General features: G+C 40.6%; 2 protein-coding genes and 1 long non-coding RNA gene across 7 annotated transcripts in view; 1 reads left to right on the top strand and 2 right to left on the bottom strand.

Moving 5' to 3' along the window:
- The window catches only part of LOC132008448 (tetratricopeptide repeat protein 17), a 118799-nt gene extending 115181 nt beyond the window's left edge, over positions 1-3618 (bottom strand). For 2 of the 3 annotated variants that reach the window (XM_059387071.1, XM_059387072.1), the window contains exon 1: positions 3338-3614. In XM_059387071.1, the coding sequence (XP_059243054.1) occupies positions 3338-3496 (159 nt within the window). In that variant the 5' untranslated portion in view covers positions 3497-3614. Of the gene's footprint in view, positions 1-3337 lie in introns of all 3 variants that reach the window. The other variant, XM_059387073.1, reaches the window with a different exon arrangement.
- Positions 3577-22214, top strand: LOC132008451 (uncharacterized). Its single transcript, XR_009401640.1, has 3 exons — positions 3577-3666; positions 21346-21448; positions 21980-22214. It is a non-coding gene; the product is annotated as an uncharacterized LOC132008451 (long non-coding RNA).
- LOC132008450 (apoptosis inhibitor 5) overlaps positions 14176-22431 on the bottom strand; it is a 28804-nt gene continuing 20548 nt past the window's right edge. Inside the window, exons 12-14 of one of the 3 annotated variants that reach the window (XM_059387074.1) lie at positions 21958-22034; positions 21304-21440; positions 14176-16309 (exon numbers count right to left, since the gene is read on the bottom strand). In XM_059387074.1, coding sequence (XP_059243057.1) covers positions 16227-16309; positions 21304-21440; positions 21958-22034 — 297 coding nt within the window. In that variant the 3' untranslated portion in view covers positions 14176-16226. Of the gene's footprint in view, positions 16310-18550; positions 19212-21303; positions 21441-21957; positions 22035-22431 lie in introns of those variants that run through there. The other 2 variants (XM_059387075.1, XM_059387077.1) reach the window with 2 other exon arrangements.

Genomic DNA, 22431 nt, shown 5'->3' with positions numbered 1-22431 from the left:
TTAAGGCACAGGGGGCATGAGGCGATCAGAGGTATGCCAAAGCCCAAAGCTGGGAGAAAAGCATAAAGCTGAAGAGGAGCACCTTTTCTTAGTTGGGACAGGAACTTAGAGACCAGAGCATTCTCTTCACATCCCAGCTCCAGGATTCCCTGGCCAATGCTCTGGGGAGTTCAGTGGCAGCTCAGTAAAGACGGAACCTAAAAACATGCTTTCCCGCTCAGGAAGGGACTGTGGAAAGGAACAATTCCCTGAGCTGCCATGGCCAGTGCTCACTGCTTGCTACTGGCAGAAGCAACCACAGCTCTGACAGTGAGGAGGCTGCCTGGAGGAATGGCCGCTTCCTGCTCTGACTGAAGCCCCATTTCAACCCCCTCAAAGATCTAGGTCTTCTGACACATTTCCATGGTCACAAGCCTGCAGTTCGTAACTTGTGGGTACCTATCTTTATCATTCGCTAAGGCCTGAAATAGAAAAACCAAGCATAAAGCCAAACCAGTTCTTCTCGTGGGAAGAACTGCTTAATGTACTTAAAACTTTGTAGTGATGTTAACTATCCCTGTGTAAGTCTGTATTTGGGGCAATTCAGATTTTTAATTCATAAGCACTTCTCCAAGTTCACTATGGAAAACAATTATCTATTATATCTAATTTAGACAGGTTTAAATATCAGGCAAAGGTATTTGCCACTCTGATATTCTAAGATTGCCATTTCAGTTTGCCGTTAGCCCTCTCCCTGATATCAGAGCACTTTAAAACTAAAATCAACCTTCTGTTCTCATTCAGATATTAACAAGTAGCAAGGCATACGGTATGTCGGTTATCATTTATATATATACAATATACTATATATATCTCCTATATATATATATATATACACACACAGAGCTTTTAATTAATTGATTCTGAACATCTGAATAGATCTGCAGTTTACCCAAATTCATATACTAAAGGGATTTTTCAATTCTTTAATAGACATATATAAATGTGATAATCACAATCAAAATTGAGGTTTGGATCCTGCCTGAATAATTTGAACTCCTGCCTGAGTTCAAAATATTGCTGGGAAGGGCAGCGTGGGTAATGTATGCACAACTATCACAGTGGCACTCAGAAGCTGATCATGTATTCAACTCTTTATAAATCTTGCTTTTCCCTCAGATTAAATCCAACTTTCCTTCCTGGCCTCTTCTTGTTTTATTTTTTTGTTTAATTTATTTGAGGGAGAGAGAGAGTGAGCACACAGGCATGGGGGAGGTGGGTGGGGTGGGCAGAGGGAGAGGAACAAGTGACTTCATGCTAAGCTCAGAGATCATGACCTGAGCCAAAAACAAGAGTGGCCTGCTTAACCAACTAAGCCATCCAGGCACCCCCCAGATTCTTGTTCCGTCGTAGACACCAATTTTATTTCTTCTCATATAAAATTCTGTGGTTCTCTGAACTTAACATTGTAAATGCTACATAGCAAAGTACTAGAAAATTCACTGAAAAATTTAACCGTTAAAAGCTTGTAGTAAAGAAATCTTTCTTTCCTAACTTTAAGCCTAAATACTTACTGCAGGGGTGACTTGGCAGACTTCCAAAAGATTTTTCAGATTTCTCCCTTTTTGAGGCAAGTTACCAGTAACCCCTACCCTTCCCCCGCTAAAACATAAGTATCCAGTGTGGAGGGGGGGGGAGGGAAAGAATTTGTTTTTGGCTTGGTTTTGTTTTTCAAACAAATCAGGTTCTGCTTTCCCATTGCAACGTTCAGCAAATAATACAATTCCACCAGCTTTCACTTTTTAGATGGGCTACTTCCTCGGCTGAGTGGCAGGACACCAAAATGGGAAGGAGAAGTCAATGTCATAGTGTATAAATAGCTGTGGCCAAAAACAATATTACAGAAGAGCCAATAGGAGAAGGGCTCCCCAAATTGCAGCAAGAGTGACTTAATTCCATGTATCCCTTCATGAGGGCCTCAGGGAAAACTATCATCAGGAAACAAAAGAAAGGGGGTGGGGGAAGCAGCCAGGACTCACAGAAGATTTCTAACCTTTTGTTAAGGAAAGAAGCAGCAGGGTTTTCTAGGGTTTCTGAAATGCGCATCTATCTTTTAAACCTCAAAGGGTATGGCCACAAAGAGGAAATTTCTTCTAAAGTAAGGTAGGTAGAAAATGCCATCCGATAAGCCAATCTCTTTTCTCACACACAGTGAAAACCACTCACCAACACCAAGCCGATTTTTAAACTGTTTAACTCACTCATTATACTTGAGTTTGTAAAAATTCGCCATCAGGTGAACTTCCCTTTATACAAAAGTAAACCTTGCATTATGTTCCTATCATCATTCATTACACACAACCCAAAGGTCCATAGTTTCACACAATAATGATTCATACATTTGAGATCAGTGAGCTGAACTGCATGGGGCACACAATTCACTACCTACGTGTTTGCTGGACTTTTCAGGATTGCTCCCAAGGGTTGGAAGTCATTAAGTTTACCAACAGCAGAGCACACACACGTACTGCTTCGGGATCAGCAGCATTCACAAAATGTAGGCAATCCTTAAGTTATGTAAGGAAAGCACTCTCTCCTCCGAGCCATTAGTTCGGGCATACAAGAATCCAGGAAATCGCGTATCCTCCTTGCGGGGCCGGGTCACAGGAACTAGGTAAAGAAACAATGCAAAGTACCCTGGGAAACGAGGGCAGTTACAGCTAGAAGATGCAGGCAACGCCACCAGAGGCATCTTCAAGCATTCCTTAAGAAGGAAAGTGTGTGTTGCCTCTGAAGAGCCCCTGTTGACCTGGGTAACGGTACAAGCTGAAATCACCAAACCCCGATACGAATTCCAGCACACAGAAGAGGAGACTGGGCAAGAAGCATTAGATGACCCACTGCCTAGGGGTGCCGAAGCTGTCACCGCCGTGGGACTCGCGCACACCACGGCATTGCCACCTGCTTTCTACTTCTTCGGGGAGGGCTGGTGACGCGTGGTGGGCCCGAGAGGAACGGAGGCAAGGATAATGAATCTGCGGTTTCTAAAGCCCAAGCACAACAAAATGTCCCCAGAGCCCGACCCCCGCCCCCACGGCCGGGCGACACTTCCCACGCGGCACGCTGTCTCAGGGGTGGAAGGCTGAGAACTTGCTGGAGGCTGAGGCGAGGGCCAGAGGACAAATGGGGAGGGAGCGACGCCAGCTCTGAGTACTGGGGTCGCTCCCGCCGCAGCGCCGGGACCGTGGGAAGGTAGCCTGGGGGCGGGACCGCGCGGCGCCAAACAGCCAGGGGCCGGACCTGGGAATCCCCCGGGGTGAGGGCGGGCGCGGGCGGAGAGGGACGCCCTGGCCGCTACCTGCTGCTGGATCTTCCCGTCCTCCGTGACGACCCAGTGCGTGGTGGCGAAGGCCCCTCGAGCCGCCACACTCAGCAAGGCGGAAAGGCTAAGGAGCCAGCCTGGGCCGGAGCAAGGCGGCAGCTCGCACCGGCCGCGGACCCCTACTGCCGCCGCCATCTTGCCCCCCCGGCCGTACTGCTCACACCGGAAGCGGAAGCCGGCCCCCGCCGTCCGCCATCTTGGGGAGGTCGGCGCTGGAGGAGGTGGAGCCCCGGAGGCGCTGCCCGCTGACGACCGGCTTTCTGAGCCTCGGTTTGGGCGGCGCGGACAGCCGGGCTTGGCTTCAGGTCGGAGACAGCTTTTTTTGTTACTGTTTTCCTGTAGGCAGTTCGATCTCGTGGCGTGGGAACCAGAGGGAGATACAAGGAGTGTTCTAGGTGGAGCCTGAGCGGGAATGAGAGGACTCTGTGTATATATTTACATAGATATGGATTTAATAAAACCTTGGTTTTCATTTTACTTCATTTTTATGTCTGGTTGTGTCATATGGTTTTGAAATAAAAGGTATGCTTTCGAAAGACGTAAGGGAAGAGATGGATTCTCTTTTGTTCGTAAAGCCTCGCAGTAGTGGAGGCTTCAGAGTTGGGCGCATTGTCCGTCTAGGGCCGCGCTGTCCGGTAGAAGGATGGGAGGCTGGAGCCACGGAGAAGTGTTTTAAAAGAGCGAAATAACGCGTTTGATTTAACCCATTGTATTCAACACAGTATTAGTTCAAAATAAAATCTGTACAAATGACTGAGCTATTTTATTTTTAGTCCTAAGTCTTTTAGGCTTCCAGCTCGTCTACGTGGAGACTGGCAAGGGATGCGCCTGGGTGGCTCAGTCGTTAAGGGTCTGCCTTTCCCCGGGGTCATGATCCCAGAGTCCTGGGGTTAAGCCCCCGCATCAGGCTCTCTGCTTGGCGGGAGGCCTGCTTCTTCCTCTCCCACTCCCCCTATTTGTGTTCCCTCTCTCGCCCTCTGCAAATAAATATATAAAATATTTTAAAAATTAAAAAAAAAATTCAGACTGGCTGGATTTCAGGGCTTAAGAGCTGCATGTGCCTAGTGGCTACCTTACAGGGCAGCACAGGTCTAGGCTGGAGGTCTAGATCAGGAGACCCATAGCATTGGCATCACCTGGCAGTTTATTAGAAATGCACCTTCTTGGCTCTTTTACCCGACCCCACCAGATTCTGACTTTCAGCAAGAGTCCCAGGTATGTACGTTAAGAACTCTTCTCTCTAGTGAACCAACATGTAGGTAGACTAGCCAGGCTAGTCCTGGCTTCTAGTAAGATAATGTTTTAGGTATTTCACGGCTGCCTTCTGGCTTTGTGTGTCATTTTGTGTTTAGGTTCATTATGCTTTTGGTTTTCTCTTTGGGAAGAGGAGGATGAGAATTTTGCCTGACCGCCTTCCTACGCTGGCATATTGTCAGAAAACAAAAATAATTGCCAAGTGTTTAAACATCTCTTCCTACTCTGGGAGCAACGACCACAGCACTGGTTTTTAGTTCCATTTGAAAGTTGCTTTTCTTAGAGGATTGAAGTAATGAACATTCATCTCGCTAAAAATGTATGACCTATCCACTTTTTTGCCTAGTACTCTGCTAGACAGCAGGTATGGAAATCTGACCACTGAGCAATGTGCAATTCAGTGGAATATTGGCAGGTTAACAATTGAAATACAGGATAATGGAGGTGTATAACGGCACATGTGTAGAGAAGAGAGCAACCGACCAGGTGAAAGGCTTCAAGCAAAAGTGCTGATTCAAGTAGAATAAGCAATACATGAAAAAAACGTGAAAACTGGGGCGCCTGGGTGGTTCAGTGGGTTAAAGCCTCTGCCTTCGGCTCAGGTCATGATCCCAGTGTCCTGGGATCGAGCTCCGCATCAGGCTCTCTCTGCTCGGCAGGGAGCCTGCTTCCCCCTCTCTCTGCCTGCCTCTCTGCCTACTTGTAATCTCTGTCTGTCAAATAAATAAAATCTTTAAAAAACAAAAAAACAAAAAAAACGTGAAAACTGTCAGGTTGTAAGGGTTTCTTGTATGTCATACCGAAAAGTTTAAACACAGACAATTTTGAAATGAAAAAAGTGGAAAACGAGTCTCCCTGTTCTCAGCATTTTATTTTAAGGCGTAGACATCAATCCTCTTACCAGTGTATAAAGGTTGCTAAGTAATGGCAGTCATCATCATCTAACATTTGTTAAGTGTTTTAATACATACTGGCACTAGTATTCACATAGTCATCTCTGCTGACGTACCGGGCATAGGCTAGTTAAGTAATTTGGCCAAGATCATATAGCTAATAAGTGGCAGACCTCAGATTTGGACTCCGATCTACCTGACTCTAGAGCCTGAGCATGGCTGAAGGATGGTGAGGAATTTGAGAGCAGCCCCAACATCACCTATTTTGACTATCAGCAATTTCTTTCACACTCATAAGTTAACCTATAAAAGGGCAGAATCATAGCTTCTGTAGCTTTAATGTACCACAGGCCTCTTCTTTCTCTAGATGATAATCCATGTCCTTGGAGATCCTGTATTAGTTTTCTGTTGTTGTGTAATAAATTACCATAAATTTAGCAGCTTAACACATACCTGCAATCTCACTGTTTTCATGGGTCAAGAGTCTGACGTGGCATGGCTGTGTTCTCAGTGTCTCACATGGGTGATAGAAGGCTGCTTGCTTTCTCCAGGGTTTGGGGGCCTCTTTCAAATTCTTGGCAGAATTCAGCCCTTTGCCATTGTAGTCACTTTTCTTGCTGGCTGCTGACTATGGCCATTCTTGACTCCCCCCACCATTCCCTGCTACCATGGCCTTCTCAACATGGCAATATTCCTTCAAGGGAAATGGGGAAAATCTCCACTGCCTCAGTTTCTGACTTCCTCCATTTCTGATGGCTCGACCCAGATTTAAAGGGCTCATGTGGTTAGATAAGGTCTGTCTGAATAATCTCTCTTGATTAACCCAAAATCAACTAATTTGGTTGATTTGTAATCTGTCAGTGCACATTTGGGTTGTTTCCATATCTTGGCTCCTGTAAATGATACTGCAAGAGACATGACAGTGCAATCTATATTTTCAAATTAATGTTTTTATTTTCTTTGGGTAATTCCCCAATAGTGGAATTACTGGATTGTGTGATATTTCTATTTTTGATTTTATGAGGAACCTCCCTGCATGGCTGCACCAGTTTACATCCCTACCAACAGTGCATAAGTGTTCCTTTTGCTCTGTATCCTTGTCAACACTTGTTACCTGTGTTTTTGATTCTAGTCTTCCAACAGGTGTAAGGTGATTCTCATCGTGGTTTTGTTTTAAAGATTTTTTATTTATTTATTTGATAGACAGAGATCACAATTAGTTAGAGAGGCAGGCAGAGAGAGAGGAGGAAGCAGGCTCCCCGCTGAGCAGAGAGCCCGAAGCCGGGCTCCATCCCAGGACCCTGAGACCATGACATGAGCTGAAGGCAGAGGCTTTAACCCACTGAGCCACCCAGGTGCCTCCTCATCGTGGTTTTGATTTGAACTTGCCTGCTGATTAGTGATGTTGAGCATCTTTTTATGTCTTTTGGTCATCAGCATGTCTTTTTTGTTATTGTTGTTAGAGAGAGAGTGAGTGCACAAGCAGGAGGAGCAGCAGACAGAGGGAGAAGCAGGCTCCCCGCTGAGCAAGGGGACTTGATTCCAGGAGACTTGATCCCAGGACTCTGGGATCATGACCTGAGCCAAAGGTAGATACTCAACTGACTGAGCCACCCAGGCGTCCCAATTTTTTTTTTTTTTTTTTAAGATTTTATTTGTCAGAGAGATAGCAAGCGAGAGAGCGAGCACAGGCAGACAGAGTGGAAGGCAGAGTCAGAGGAAGCAGCAGGCTCCCTGCAGAGCAAGGAGCAGGATGTGGGACTTGATCCCAGGACGCTGGGATCATGACCTGAGCCGAAGGCAGCTGCTTAACCAACTGAGCCACCCAGGCATCCCTGTTGGTGTTTGTTTTTAAATGTCTATTCAGGTCCTCTGCCCACTTTTTTTAAAAAAGGATTTATTTGTTTATTTATTTGAGAGAGAGTGTGCGTGCAAGTGGAGGGGAGAGGAGTAGAGGGAGAAGGAGAGGTGAAGCCGACTCTGTTGAGAGCAGAGCTCAGTGCATCCCACAACCCTGAGATTCTGACCTGAGTGGAAACCAAGAGTTGGACTCAACTGACTGAGCCACCTAGGCATCCTCCTCTGCCCATTTTAAAATCAGATTATTTATTGTTTATTTTTTGGTTTTAAGTTATTTATAGATTTTGGGCATTAATGCATTAGCAGATTTGCATTTGCAAATATCTTCTCTCATTCAGTAGGCTGCCCTTTTGTTGATGGTTTCCCTGGCTGTACAAAAGGTTTTTAAAATTTTTTTTTGTTTTTGTTTTGTTTTGGTATAGTCCCAATACTTTATTTTTCCTTTATTTTCCTTGCTTTAGGAGACATACATATCTAGAAAAATGTTGCTAAGGGCGGTGTCCAAGATATTACTGCCTATATTTTCTTCTAGAAATTTTATAGTTTCAGGTCTCACATTTAGGCGTTTCATCCAGTCTGAGTTTGTTTCTGTGTATGGTGTAAGAAAATGGTCCTGTTTCAGTCTTTTGCCTATAGCTGTCTGTTTTCCCCAGAACCAATTATTGAAGAGACTATCTTTTCCCCATTGTATATTCTTGCCTCTCTGTTGCAGATTATTAATTGACTAGATAATCATGGGTTTATTTCTGGGCTCTGTATTCTGTTCTGTTGGCCTATGTGTCTGTTTTTGTGCCAGTATCATACTGTTTCAATTACTACAGCTTTGTACTAAATCTTTAAATTTGGGATTGTGACACCTCCAACTTTGTTCTTTTTTTTTTTTAAGATTTTATTTATTTATTTATTTATTTATTTTTTTTTTAAAGATATTATCTATTTATTTGACAGAGAAAGACACAGTGAGAGAGGGAACACAAGCGGGAGGAGTGTGAGAGGGAGAAGCAGGCCCCCCGCTAAGCAGGGAGCCCGATGTGGGGCCCGATCCCAGAACTGTGGGATCATGACCTGAGCCGAAGGCAGGAGCCCAATGACTGAGCCACCCAGGCGCCCCAAGATTTTATTTATTTGACAGACATCACAAGTAGGCAGAGAGCCACCCAGTCGCCCCAACTTTGTTTTTACTTAAGATTGCTTTGGCGGGGCGCCTGGGTGGCTCAGTGGGTTAAGCCGCTGCCTTCGGCTCAGGTCATGATCTCAGGGTCCTGGGATCGAGTCCCACATCGGGCTCTCTGCTCAGCAGGGAGCCTGCTTCCCTCTCTCTCTCTCTCTGCCTGCCTCTTTGTCTACTATGATCTCTCTCTGTCAAATAAATAAAATATTAAAAAAAAAAAAAGATTGCTTTGGCTTTTTGAGATCTTTTATGGTTCTGTACAAATTTTAGTATTATTTTAGTTCTGTAAAAGAGATTGTTGGTGTTTGATAGGGATTGCATTGACTATGTAGATTACCTTGGGTAGTATAGACATTTTAATAGTATTTGTTCTTCCAGTCCATGAGCATGGAATGTCTATCTGTTTATATCACTTTAAATTTCTTTCATCAGTGTTTCATAGTTTTCAGAGTATAGGTCTTTCACTTCCTTGATTAAGTTTATTCTTAGGTATTTTTTAAAAATATACATCTATTTATTTGAGAGAGAGAGAGCGTGCACTAGAGAAAGAGGAAGCACAACTGGGAGGCAGAGGGAGAAGCAGGCTCCCGCTTAGCAGGAAGCCCAACAGGACTTGATCTCAGGACCCTGGGATTATGACCTGAGCCAAAGGCAGACGCTTAACTGACTGAGCCACCCAGGTGCCCTTATTGTTAGGTATTTTATTCTTTTTTGGAGTAATTATCAATGGAATTGTTTTTTAAATTTCTCTTTCTGCTACTTCATTATTAGCATATAGAAACATGATTTCTGTGTATCCTGCAACTTCACTGAATTTTTTACTTATAATAGTTTTTTTGTGAAGTCTTCAGGGTTTTCTATGCATAGCATCATGTCATCTGCAAATAGGGGACAATTTAACTTGTTCCTTTTTTTTTTTTTAAAGATTTTATTTATTTAACAGAGATCACAAGTAGGCAGAGAGGCAGGCTGAGAAAGAGGAGGAAGCAGGCTGCCTGCTGAGCAGAGAGCCTGATGCGGGGCTCAATCCCAGGACCCTGGGATCATGACCTGAGCAGAAAGCAGAGGCTTTAACCCACTGAGCCACCCAGGCGCCCTAACTTGTCCCTTTTTGATTTGGATGTCATTTCTTTTCCTTGTCTGATTGCTGTGACTAGGACTTTCAGTACTATGTTGAATAAAAGTGTTAAGAGTGGATATTCTTGTCTTGTTTCTGATCTAAAGAGGAAACAAAATTTTTTTTTAAGGGCAGAGAATTTTTTTTTTTTTTTTAAGATTTTATTTGTTTATTTGACAGGCAGAGATCACGGGCAGACAGAGAGGCAGGCAGAGAGAGAGAAAGGGAAGCAGAGCAGATAGCCTGATGCGGGGCTCCATCCCAGGACTCCAGGATCATGACCCCAGCTAAAGGCAAAGGCTTTAACCCACTGAGCCACCCAGGTGCCCCTAGAGGAAACACTCTTGATTTTTCACCATTGAGTATGATGTTAACTATGGGTTTTTCATAATATGGCCTTTATTATGTTGAGGTATATTTCACCTTTAAACCCACTTTGGTGATTGTGAGAGTTTTTATCATGAACAGATATCAAATTTTGTCAAATTTTTCTGTTTTTATTGAGATGATCATATGTCTATTTATCCTTTGTTCTGTCAGTGTGGAATATCACATTGATTGGTTTGCAAATATTGAACCGTCCTCACATCCCTGGAATAAATCCCATTTGATTGTGGTGAATGACCCTTTTAATATATTATTGAATGCAGCTTGCTAATGTTTTGTTGAGGATTTTCTTCTTTGTTCATCAGAGATTTGGCCTGTATTTTGGTAGGTAGTTCTGGTAGTACCTTATGTTATTGAGTAATTCTTTTTTTTTTTTTTTTTAAGAGTTTATTTATTTATTTGACAGAGAGAGATCACAAGTAGGCAGAGAGGCAAGCAGAGAGAGAGGAGGAAGCAGGCTCGCTGCTGAGTGGAGAGCCCATTGCGGGACTTGATCTCAGGACCCTGAGATTATGACCTGAGCCGAAGGCAGAGCCTTAACCCACTGAGCTACCCAGATGCCCGAGTAATTCTTTTTTTCAATTAGTTATACACTGTTAGCGTCTGATGGCAGGAAGCATTTCCTATACAAATATACTTTTATCTTCCAGAAAGCTTGGTTAGTTTGACTTTTACTTACTATCTCTATAAAGTATAGAATTTTTGAAGCTAGGAATTGGACGATGATCAAACGGACTTTCTGGATTGTTTCCTCCTTTGAGCCATTTTATCTGAAAGTTGCAGAAAATCTCCATACTGTTTATTCCTTAGAGAAAATATAAGATATAAATGTATCTGAGAGAGTTAACATTCTGTTTTAAATTCTGTTAATTATCTTTTGCTTCATGGTAAACCAACTTAAATTTTAGTGATTTAAATGCTTAATTTTAAAATATAATTTATTATATTTCATAGTTTATTGGCTGGATTCAGCTGGGTGGTTCTCCTGCTGTTGGCTTGGGTCACTCATAGGGCTGCATTCAGCTGAGACCTCAGCTGGTCCCAGAATGTCGTGAAATGTCTCCACACACATCTAGTACATTTGCTGGAGTGGCTGAAATGACCAGGGGTAGCTGTGCTATCTCTCAGGGCAGTTATAGAGGCTTCTTACATGGTAGAAGCTGCCAGGCTTCTTGAGGGCCAGCCCCAGAACTGGCAGTGTCACTTCTGCAATCTACTGGTCAAAGAAGGGAATAAAGATAGCTCAGATTCAAAGGGAAAAGGAAATAGATTCATCATCATAAGTGAAGCAGCCATGTTTAAATGGGAAGGGAAGAAATAACTGGCAGCCTACTCTGCATATAGTTCATTCCTTTAGAGGGATTTTGAATTGATAGATGTTGATAAGGTGGGTAAGAAAGGAGGCTAGTTCTGGCTGGAAGGGCTGTAGAGGTATATCTCCCCAACAGCTATATGCAGAGTGGGTAGGATTTTCAAAGAGGAGACAGAGGATACCTAAATATAGTGATTTCATTTAGAAATAGTTTGCCAAATAAATCAAGCAGTTTGAAGCATGAGGACTACTACGGGTGAGACCGAATGTCCAGTCAGCCCAAGATTCCAGTTCACAGTGATCCTAGGGCTGCTCTGAGGGTAGCATGATGGTCAGCCTCAAAAGAATTTTCCTGATACAGACTTACCAGACATTAACTTATTGAAAGTCTTGAAGCTGTTACTGTATTTGGGGAGGACAGTTTTATTTGGGGAGTAATTTTATTATGACTGTTCATTCTGTAAGAAGCTAATGGTCATACCTGCTCCTATCCCCAGTTTTTACTCCCACATACACTCAGGTATCAGGATCCTCATTTTATGATGAATCTAGTTCATTCTATTCAAATCTTTTTAGTTTGTGCTTTTTAACCTTATCACCTTATAGCAAGCTAAATTTTAGTTTTTCCTCATAGGAATATCATTTTCCCCCCCCTCTTTGGTTCTTTTCTACTTAAGTATTTCTTGAGAAATACCAACTGGAACTGTATGTGGTTTTTCATCTGTCTAAGGCCTTATCTCAGATCTTGTTTATAATATCAACTCTTTATGACCAGAATTTTAATGGGATTTTCTTTATTTGTGATTGCATTAGTTTTAGGGAGTAAATGGCCAACTTTTAGGAATGAATTTACGATTTCTTAGGTTTTTGACAAATTAGGTTTCATTAGTCTAAATTTTAGTTTCCATCACACTTGTTAGACTTGAGTCATTCGCTGTTTTCTACCTGCCCAGAACTGCTTTGAGTTTTCTTTCTATGGTTTCTAACGTGGGAAATTGATCATGTGCTAAGGGAGCACACACGTGGTTGGTCCTGTACCCAACTTGGGAGGAAAGGCTTCCCAGGGAGAGTGAAATCTAGTATGACCTGAAGGATGAATCCTAAGTTAGCTGGATGAATGGGGGGTGAATAGGGGGTAATGATTTTCTGGGCAGAGGAAACATGCCTCTGTCAGAGAGTGCAGTGCCCTCTGAGTTATTGAAAGTAATTCCTCATAGATGAGGAATTCAGGAGCGCAGGGGTTGAAACTAGGAATCTACAAGTTTAGGGATAGTGCCCTCCCCACCATTTTTGTTTTGTTTTAGCGCAGCCTGGTGCTCTTAAAGCCAAGTGTTGGGGCACCTGGGTGGCTCAGTGGGTTAAACCTCTGCCTTTGTTCAGGTCATTGGCCTCAGGGTCCTGGGATTGAGCCCCACATTGGGCTCTCTGCTTAGCAGGGAGCCTGCTTCCCCCTCTCTCTCTGGTGCTCTGCCTCTTGTGATCTCTCTCTGGCAAATAAATAAAATCTTAAAAAAAAAAAGTGTTATGCAGGTTTTGTTGCCTCCATCTCAAATGCTTTTCCCTGACATCTTCACTAGGCTGGCTCCAAATCATCATTCAGTTCTCAGCTCAAATTAATTGACTTTTCCTAACTGTTCTTTCTATGCTGTCACATCAGCATGCGTTTTAAAACTAAGCTCTGAAATCAGCTTATGAGGCCTGTGTAGTAGAATGTGAGCTCCCAAGAGTTTGCCTCTGTTGCTCACCACTATATTCCCAGAGCCTGAAACACTGCCTTTTTTAAATTGAAAACTTAGTATGTACCAAGCACTGTTTTAGTTGCAATTATCAAGGAGTAAATTACAAAAATCCTTACCTTTGTGGCATTTTAGCCAGATTACATTCTGTCAGGGATAAACAGACAAAACAATGTACAAGTAAAGTATACAGTATGTTAGAAGTTGGCAAATGCTCTAGGGAACATGGGATAGGGTAAGTGGTATTTGCCATCTTGCGGTATTTAATTTTCCTTGAGAAAATAATCTTTGGAGATTTGAAGGACATGGAGATGGAGTTAGACAAGAGATATAAGAGAAAGAGTGCCTGGAGGGAACAGCCAGTGCAAAATCCCTACAGCAGGAGTGTCTTTGCCCAGGCCGCATGAAGCTAGCTGACTGGGGCAGAGTGACGGAGAGGAAGGATAGCAGCTGAGGTCAGGGATGGAAAACCATGGCAATGTTTTTGATTTATACTCTGAAATGAGCCACTGAATAGCTTTAAGTAGGAGTGGATCTCTGCTGTCCTGTTTAGAACAGGCTATAAATGAGTCAAGTAACAGCAGGGAGATCCATTAGAAGGCTGTTAAGAAACTCCAGGCAAGAAATGATGGACATAGAAACTTGACAGTCCTCAGCATAAGGTGGCATTAAAGCTGCAGGCCTGGATGTGATCACCAGGAATGCAGTTATCTCATTCCGTTCCATTTAAATTTGGCTTTAGAACACTCCTAACCATTCTAGGTGCTACTTCAGGAAGACTTTTAATAAAGGCTGGTAGCCAAATTAAGAAGTTCCAACTTCCTTTACATATTAACCTGAAGATGGAAATTATTTCATAACAATTTGGCAAGTATGTATCTGATATTTTGTTTCAATAAAAATAACCAAATCATTTTTTTCAGAAATGTATTCACTTAAAAAAAAAATCTCCAAAAATGAAAATTAAATATAACTTGCCCATCTTTATATTTTCATGTCTGGCACAACAGAAACCACCAATATTGTTTAATGGATATCCGGGAATCTTAAGTTATCATAATTATAACACATCAAGACACAAAACAAAATTACAAAAGGAAATTTATTTCAAAAGCATAAGGGAACATTTACATTTGAACAAGGTGATAACAGGTGTCTTGCAAAAGGAAAAAAAAAAATCATGGCATGAAGTTTTTCTTTCAAATTTTTGAAGCAAAAGTAACCTAAGATGTGCACTGTTGCCTTTGGAAAAGTAAGGGGAACAATGAGGTGGTAAAGGAAGGAACACAGTCAACTCAGTATCAAACTTGAGAAAGTAAAGTCACTTCTGCTCAGCTTTTTTTTTTAATTTTTTTTTACAAATATGCTTTAAAAAAGAAAAAGAAGAAAAGTTACATTTATGTCAAATTTATATAACTGTAGTTCCAATACAGTTGCTGTACTTGAAATGGCTTTAGGCCACCAACTGATGCCTCTAAGGTCCAGACTATCTGGTCACAGTTTTCAAATGGCAATTCCATGTTCCTATGTCTTTTCGGATTCCAAGGGAGCTTAGGTTCAGCTCATACTCTTTTGGAATGTTTTAGAGATTATTGCCACCACTCCATAGTCAAGCTGACCAATTTCTTTTGCTCACTTGTATCATTCTGGTTTTTAAAAAATATTTTTCCCTTAAACATGTGCAGTAATTCTAACAAAGGGGTTTTGCTTTTTCCCCAATGTAGAGGTAACAGTAATGTAGACACCTGCATTAGAATCACAAACTATTCCTCGAAAAATATGTCAAACTACTAGAAAATGTCATTCAGGCATTGAATTTGAATAGCAAACTTGGGGAGGGAAGATTAACTGTGGAACAAAAACATATGAAACATTCAAAAGGCAGAGCAAAAGGGCCTATGCTACTAAAAATGCCCATGACATTAAACACTCCACAAACCCCCCGTCCGTTGTTGTAACCTAAAGATTCTATTAGCTAACTTATACAATAATTTTGATTAATAACCTGAGAAGTTAAAATCTTGAAAGTGGCAAAAGCAAACCAAGAGAGCATCCCTTGCTTATTGGTACACCATGTTTTCAAGTCACTTTTCCTGGGTTGCCCTGGTTATTAAATCCCCAAATTCTAAATTAATCTAGCTCATCCTGTAGAAACCTATATGTACATCAGATTCAATATTTTGGCTGTATTTCTCCAGCAGGGATCTCCAAATTTATCTTTGAAAACGCAGCCTTGGTTTATTTTTAGTTTTAAATAACAATAATCATGTAAGTGCAACTGACTCAAAATCCCTCACTACTGGGAGGAAAACCTAGATAACAAGTTAATGGATTCAGCCTCAAAAAGGATCATCACCGTGTCAAAGACTACCCGTTCCAGGAATTTTTAAAAAAATGATTTATGTTGTGTAGTCAAGTTTCACAGCATGCATGTATACACACACACACACACATATATGCTTATGTATGCATGTATATTATACATACACATTTCTATTCAAATAGTAAGATCCCATAGTCAAAAGTTTATATCACAACATATGGAGAAGAGTTAAGTAAATGGTGCAAAGCAACTTACTTCCTCCTAAAAATGTAATTTCTACATTTTAAGAAAGCTGGTAAGTATTCTGCTTTTACAACACTAGGTAGGAAATGCCTAGCAGCTTTATTAAAAATAATGAAAATAAAATGTTAAGATCGACCATTACTCTTCTCCATATATTGGGGAGGAAAAAAGAGGGTAGAGGAAATCAGTAACCTTTCAACTTTCATCTTTACCAGTTATCAGAAATAGACTGAAATTTCATTACATTTTAGACTTGAGTAGCTTTCAATAACAAATTACCAAGATGTTTAAAAGTAAAAGATTCACAATATGAAGTCTGAATAATGATGATATTGCAAAAACAAGTCAAGATTGTGGACAAAGCATCCAAAAATATCACTGTGGTTTTTACCTTGGACACAACCATGGTCTGTTACAAAAGTAGATCATACATACAAAGGTATAAAGAACATTAAGTTTTTAGCTGAAGGCAGCAGTCCTTTTAAAGGGACATCCCCGGCAATCCAATGAGTAGTAGAATTTAAGTTATTATTAAGCTCATGACAATGCTGAAGAATGTGATGTCTTACTCAGTAGAGTCTTCCCCGACTACGATTTCCTCGTGCTCCCCAACCTCGGCCACCTCTACTTCCCCTGAAGGCTCCTCTCTGCTCTACGAAAAAGCGAACAAGGGTTTAGGTCTTGCTCAGGACTTCATGGTACAGCAAACACAGAAGCGTAACTCGTAGCTTTGAGTGTGTAGCAGCAGGCTCTATGAAAGCAGCGCTAGCATTCTGTTAGTGTGTAAACTCAATCTATACATAAAACCAGGGCAACACATACACTAAAACACATATGGCAAGATGTCAAATATATTCAGAGTAGGTACTCAATTAAATGTATCCCACTAACAAGATATTTCAAGGTGACAATGTACTTATAACAAGTACATTTCTTCTTTATTTTGATGGCTATCACTACTAAAGATAATTACACTATAAAAATTTCTATAGTTGATACGGAATTAACAAAAAGTCACTGGCCTTCAAAAGCTAGTGCCGTGAATGCAAAATATCTTGAATTATCACTGATCAATTTTGAAAAATTACGCTAGACTGAAAAGCATACCTTTCAAATGCAGTGAATAGGCAATCTGTTTTGGTCACAATATTTCAAGCACCTGGACTCACAAAAATGTGGGTATAAATGCCAGCAGCTTTGCTCGCTGCTTTATCAGCTACATGAGCTGCTCAGAGTACTGCCAAAAAGGTGATTATGTACACAGTGCTTAGATTACTGATGTACATTAAGTGTATCTTTTGCTGAAAAATCAAGTCACTTGTGTCATACAGGAGAATGAGTCTTTGATTCATTCACTAGTTACTCTCTTTTATCGCTCCAGAGAAATATTCCTTTAAAGAGTCTTTCCAGTGAAGAAAACTGATTGACGTTATCTGACAGGTTGGACTTTTCATCATACATAAATAAGTTAAGAGCCTCAAACTTCTAATTCCAGAGATCAGATCTCTTCATTGAACTTTTAAACTTCCTCATTGCAACAATCCTGTTAGGGGCAATAAAAACCACCTGGTGTTGCTGTTTTGGATCCGTAATATTGAATGGTTGAAAAATTCCTATTAAGTCCATATTGCAACCCCTTTTTTGCCATTATGGCTAGAAATATAATTACTTTATTTGGGTAATGTTTTTACCCCCCACCCCTGCGCCCAGCAACCATGAGTTAGAAAATTAACTCGACCTTTCCCCAACTTAGCAAATATTTATGTTTAATAGAATGGGATCTGATTCGAAGTCATCGTTCATGTCATGGCACATTTTTCTAAGTTGATCCGTTTGAAAGCCTTTTAAATGACACCACCATGTTTATTACCCCTTGAACATATTCAGAAAATCAGAGGTGGTCTAAGGGTAAGATGCTCCCCGTAATTTTGCAGTGACTGTAACAGGGAATATAGCAACTCTTATGTAGGCTGTAACTCTTGCACTTTTGACTGTTTAAGACTTGGCCTTATCTATGCAGATGTCAGCACATTTCCCCCCTACTGTACTCATTATGAAACCTTCCATTTTTCAGTTAACAACACTTAACAAATTAACATCTTTTTTTAAATCAAATTAACATCTTCATAGGAATCATTATTACCTATTAGCTAAGTGACTACTAAAATACACCCTTTCAATTGTTTTTCTTTTCTTTTCTTTTCTTTTTTTTTTTTTTTTTTTTTTTTTTTTTTTTTTTTTTTTTTTTTTTAAAGATTTTATTTATTTGACAGACAGAAATCACAAGTAGACAGAGAGGCAGGCAGAGAGAGAGGAGGAAGCAGGCTCCCCGCTGAGCAGAGAGCCCGATGTGGGACTCGATCCCAGGACGCTGGGATCATGACCTGAGCCGAAGGCAGCGGCCCAACCCACTGAGCCACCCAGGCGCCCCTGTTTTTCTTTTCTTTAAGATTTTATTTACTCATGAGAGAGTGGAGAGTGCGTGTACGTACACACACACACACAAATAAACTGGAGGGGAGGGTAGAGGCAGAGGGAGAAGCAGGCTCCCTGCTGAGCATGGAGTCCAATTTGAAGCTCCATTCCAGGACTCTGGGAACATGACCCGAGCTGAAGGCAGACACTTAACAGATTCAGCCACCCAGGCACCCCCTCAACTGTTCAACTGTATCAATGGGTATATTACATACACTGTATGAAGATATTGTTCGATATGGTTATCTTTTCTATACTGGCTATTTCTTTTTGCTCTGCAATGGATGTAGTCATTTTTACAGTTCAGGAAATCTCCAAATTTTCTTTCTTTGAAGGGCTCCATCCTGAGGGACCAGTCTGCATTTTCGGATCTTTTCAGTGGTTTCAAGCTTACACTGCTAACTTGAAAAACCACTGCTCCCAGTTAAAATTATACTTTATTTTTACAGTCTAAAAAGGTAAAAGATGAAGGATACAAGTCACAACATACAGCATGTTCAGTATTTCTGGATTACTGGGCAATTCTGTATGCAGGAAGGAAAGCCAAACATGAGCAGGTGTTTGTAAATACTTCAACTGAAAATGCACCAGGAAGCTGAACTGACTACATATATATAAAGCAAATAAAAGACCTTGGTTAGTAAAGTGATAAACTTGGATAAGGAAAAAAAAGTCTATATTAGCATGCCTGGATTCAAAAAACAACAACAAATCTGGCTCTTCTTCTATGATGAATAAGTTCCAGCCTATAAAACTGGAACAGTCTATTTCTTTCACTGTAATAAGACTGTACATTAATACTACCTGATTCTCTAATAACCAAAAAGAGTCAATTTCCTAATCCCTCAGCATACATGATCTTTAAAAAAAAATCCAACCCGTTTTTGGAAAGATAAAACATGAGCTTGACTGACAAAGAAAAGTGTAATTACAATGATTTTGCCAAATGTCATTAAGAAAATCTATCTACTAAGTGACATTAAAACAAAACGTTCTCCTCTCCAATTTTGAGGCAACACTGATATCCCAGGAAAAAAAAAAGCAACGTGCTTCTTTCTTCTGGACACACTGTCAGTTCCCTAAAGAAAGGACACAAAAAAGGTGGAGAAAAACTTGATGTAGATAGGTCTTCCAAATCCCATCTGTAGTATCAAGAATTTTCAACTGAATGTGTGAAAGAAAGCCAAGAACTCTTTAAAACTGCTACTGTGAAAATACCTATGACCTGTTAACATTCAACTCCAAAATGCAAAATGCTAGCAGAAATTTTGCTGCCACTTTCCAATAAAAAGAGTCAGAGTTTAGTTAGCTTTGTAATTCTGTTTATGACTAGCACCCCAAGGACAAGGTTGACCCCTTTAGGAATATTAAAGTGCTGTAATATCAGACACACACAAAAAAACAATTAACAGGCAAGCTTGTTCTGCTTTTGTTACTTTGAGGACTATAAACAACTGTAGTTATAAGGGACTCAGATTTTCTACCGACCATGAAAAACAATCACAACTAAGGCTTTGTATTTTTCACATCTCTTTTCCACATGCATTGTATCATCTGATTCTCACCATCAGGCAGCCAGTGAGTTCACATGGCAGAATCCTCCTCAGGAGTAAGTCACTTGCCCAAGTGACAAGGAATACAATTCTCTATGCATTGTCATTGCTTTCAATTACTTTTCATTTAAGCAAAATGAAGATAGTATTTGAGATAATAATTGGATTTTAACAATAATTCTCATAGACACATTACATCATACAAGTGACAGAAGACAATCTTTGTTGCAATGAGATGGCAGAATCCTTTCAATTTACAAAATGTTTTCACAAATACTGTTTTTTTCCCCTTATTTGAAATTTTTAAGAGTGCTATGTTGTCCCTATTTTTCACATTAAGAAAAGAGGCTAAGAAATGCATATTTACATATGCATATTTACATTTAAGAGGCTAAGAAATGCATATTTACATATGCATCCTGGAAATGATTCCAGTGATCTTTCCTACACTAATTTGCTTCCAAACCTGACTGGAGTAGAGGGGTCATTTCACAATCTAAAAACTGCTTTTTTACAATGTTTGCTCAGATACTAAAGGTATCTAGCTATTGTAGGATGACTTTAATGTTATGATTTCCTCACCCTGGAAATGATTATAGACAGTCTATGTTTCAGAATGTGTTTTAAGAATAATTACTGAAGAATTAGTTCAGACGAGTAAATAAGACCAGTCATAATAAGCATTTTCAGTTGCAAATATTAGTTTGTCTTTTTCTTCTTTTTAAAGATCTTATTTATTTGACAGAGAGAGAGACAGTGAGAGAGGGAACACAAGCAAGTGTAGAGGGAGAGGGAGAAGCAGGCTTCCCTCTGGGCAGGGAGCCTGACTTGGGGCTCAATCCCACCACCCTGGGATCATGACCTGAGCCAAAGGCAGCCACTTAACAACTGAGCCACCCAGACTCCCCTAAGCTTTGATTAAGGAGCTCATTCAGTGATATTTCATCCTTTCTTCTTTGAAAGAATCCATCAGGCTCTAAGTCAAATGAAATAAATTTCACTTCTTCACAGCACTGGGAGACAATGGACTAGCGGGAAGCTCTCCTGGCACCAATGGCTAACACTGACAGGGAGACTGCACTCTGGGCAGTGGAGACAGACTGCGACAGGACACACCTTCCTTGCCAGATGATACTTTAAACATCTGACTCCACTTCTAGGACTTTTCAAATAGTTAAGAAGATGGAAGACAAGCAGGAGGCAGAAAAGATCCAAGAAGATTACTGATATCCTCACATCTGCCAGAAGCTGTAACTACTCCTGAGGGAGAATGCACAGAATGTCTTGCCTTGAAGTTACAACAGGGAAAACCAGGAATGGATGGTTCATGCCAACTTCCTTCGTTTTGTTCCTTCTTCTGAATACAAGATGCATATTATCTTTTCCAAGTTCTTTTCTAAGTACTGCATGCTCTATTTAGTGAGCCCATGAGGAAGGGTTAGAAAGAAATGGGGTAACTTGTTTCCCCAATAGCTCTCATTTTCCAAGCTACCTCAGAAGTCAGTGGAAAAAGTCACATATTATATATGTGACTATATATAATTAATAATTAAAATCAACTGTTACATAATTTCTTCCTAATTTCTCATATTGCTTGTACCCAAACGGAAACGCTCACCATAATTAAAGTTGCTCAAATTGCTGCTATATTTCCCACTAGGAGGATTATATATCTGCCTGGCATCCCTTTTTGGTCCGGCTGAAGATTTCTTGGGTGGTGAACCAGAAGTTGTATCTTCATTGGCTCTCTTCTGCCTGTAATGGTAAGAAGAATGGCAATAAAAAAATTCTATTACCAGAGGCCATTAAAACCATTGTAATTTAGCCTATCAGTTACAAAAGACATCCCAAAGATGATAGTTATATCAGAAAAAAGGAAATAACATTCTGAGGTCATCAAATTAACTGTGCCTTAGTAATCCACACAATGCCAGAGGGGATTTACAAGGCTTGAAAATAATCTGGAATATGTGGCTACAAAATTTTAAGGGCAAATGACTTAGTTTGTAAAATTTGTCAAAAGTCTATGCCACAGAAGTACAGACAACCCTGAAAATTCCAGGGTTGTACTGTACCTGTTTATTTGATATATACTGCAATTAGACTTTGTATTTTAAGTCATGCTTCTAATACTCATATTTTAACATCTTATTAAGACTATTTAACTGGTAAGATACCCTTCTGTATAGTAAATATAACATCTGAATTCAGATTTTCATATTTATAAGTCATAACTATTAGAACACTTATAATTCTTTTAAATATATCTTACCCAATTTCAACCTTCTGTACAGGTTTCCAAGATAATGTTACTGTGCTTTTATAAGAAGGAGGAATGTGGAAGAGATCCTAAAAAGACAAAATGAAGACAAGATTTCTAATATATCTGGTGGTATGGAGAATGGTGGTGAGGGTAAGAAGCATGGGGACATCTTAAAGTTTAGGAGAGAGTAAGTTCTTATCTATCCTTGTTCACCTAAAAAAAAGTTGCAAGAGAAAAAATAAACAGATGATTTTGTTTATAAATTATATCTATTACACTTCATTAATGTCATTTTGTATGTATCACTTCAGAAACTGTAGCTAAGTTTTTTTTTGGTTTTGTTTTATTCATTTGAGAGAGAGAGAAAGAAAGAGAGCACATGAGCTCCAGCATGGGGTGGGGGACAAAGGGAGAGGGAGAGAAGCAGACCCCCACTCGCTGAGGAAGAAGCCTGACATGGGGCTTGACCCCAGGACCCTGGGA

This window comes from Mustela nigripes, unplaced genomic scaffold, assembly GCF_022355385.1.
Source record: "Mustela nigripes isolate SB6536 unplaced genomic scaffold, MUSNIG.SB6536 HiC_scaffold_148, whole genome shotgun sequence".
In the NCBI taxonomy this organism is placed as follows: Eukaryota; Metazoa; Chordata; class Mammalia; order Carnivora; family Mustelidae; genus Mustela; species Mustela nigripes.
This window is presented reverse-complemented; position numbering and strand designations above follow the sequence as displayed.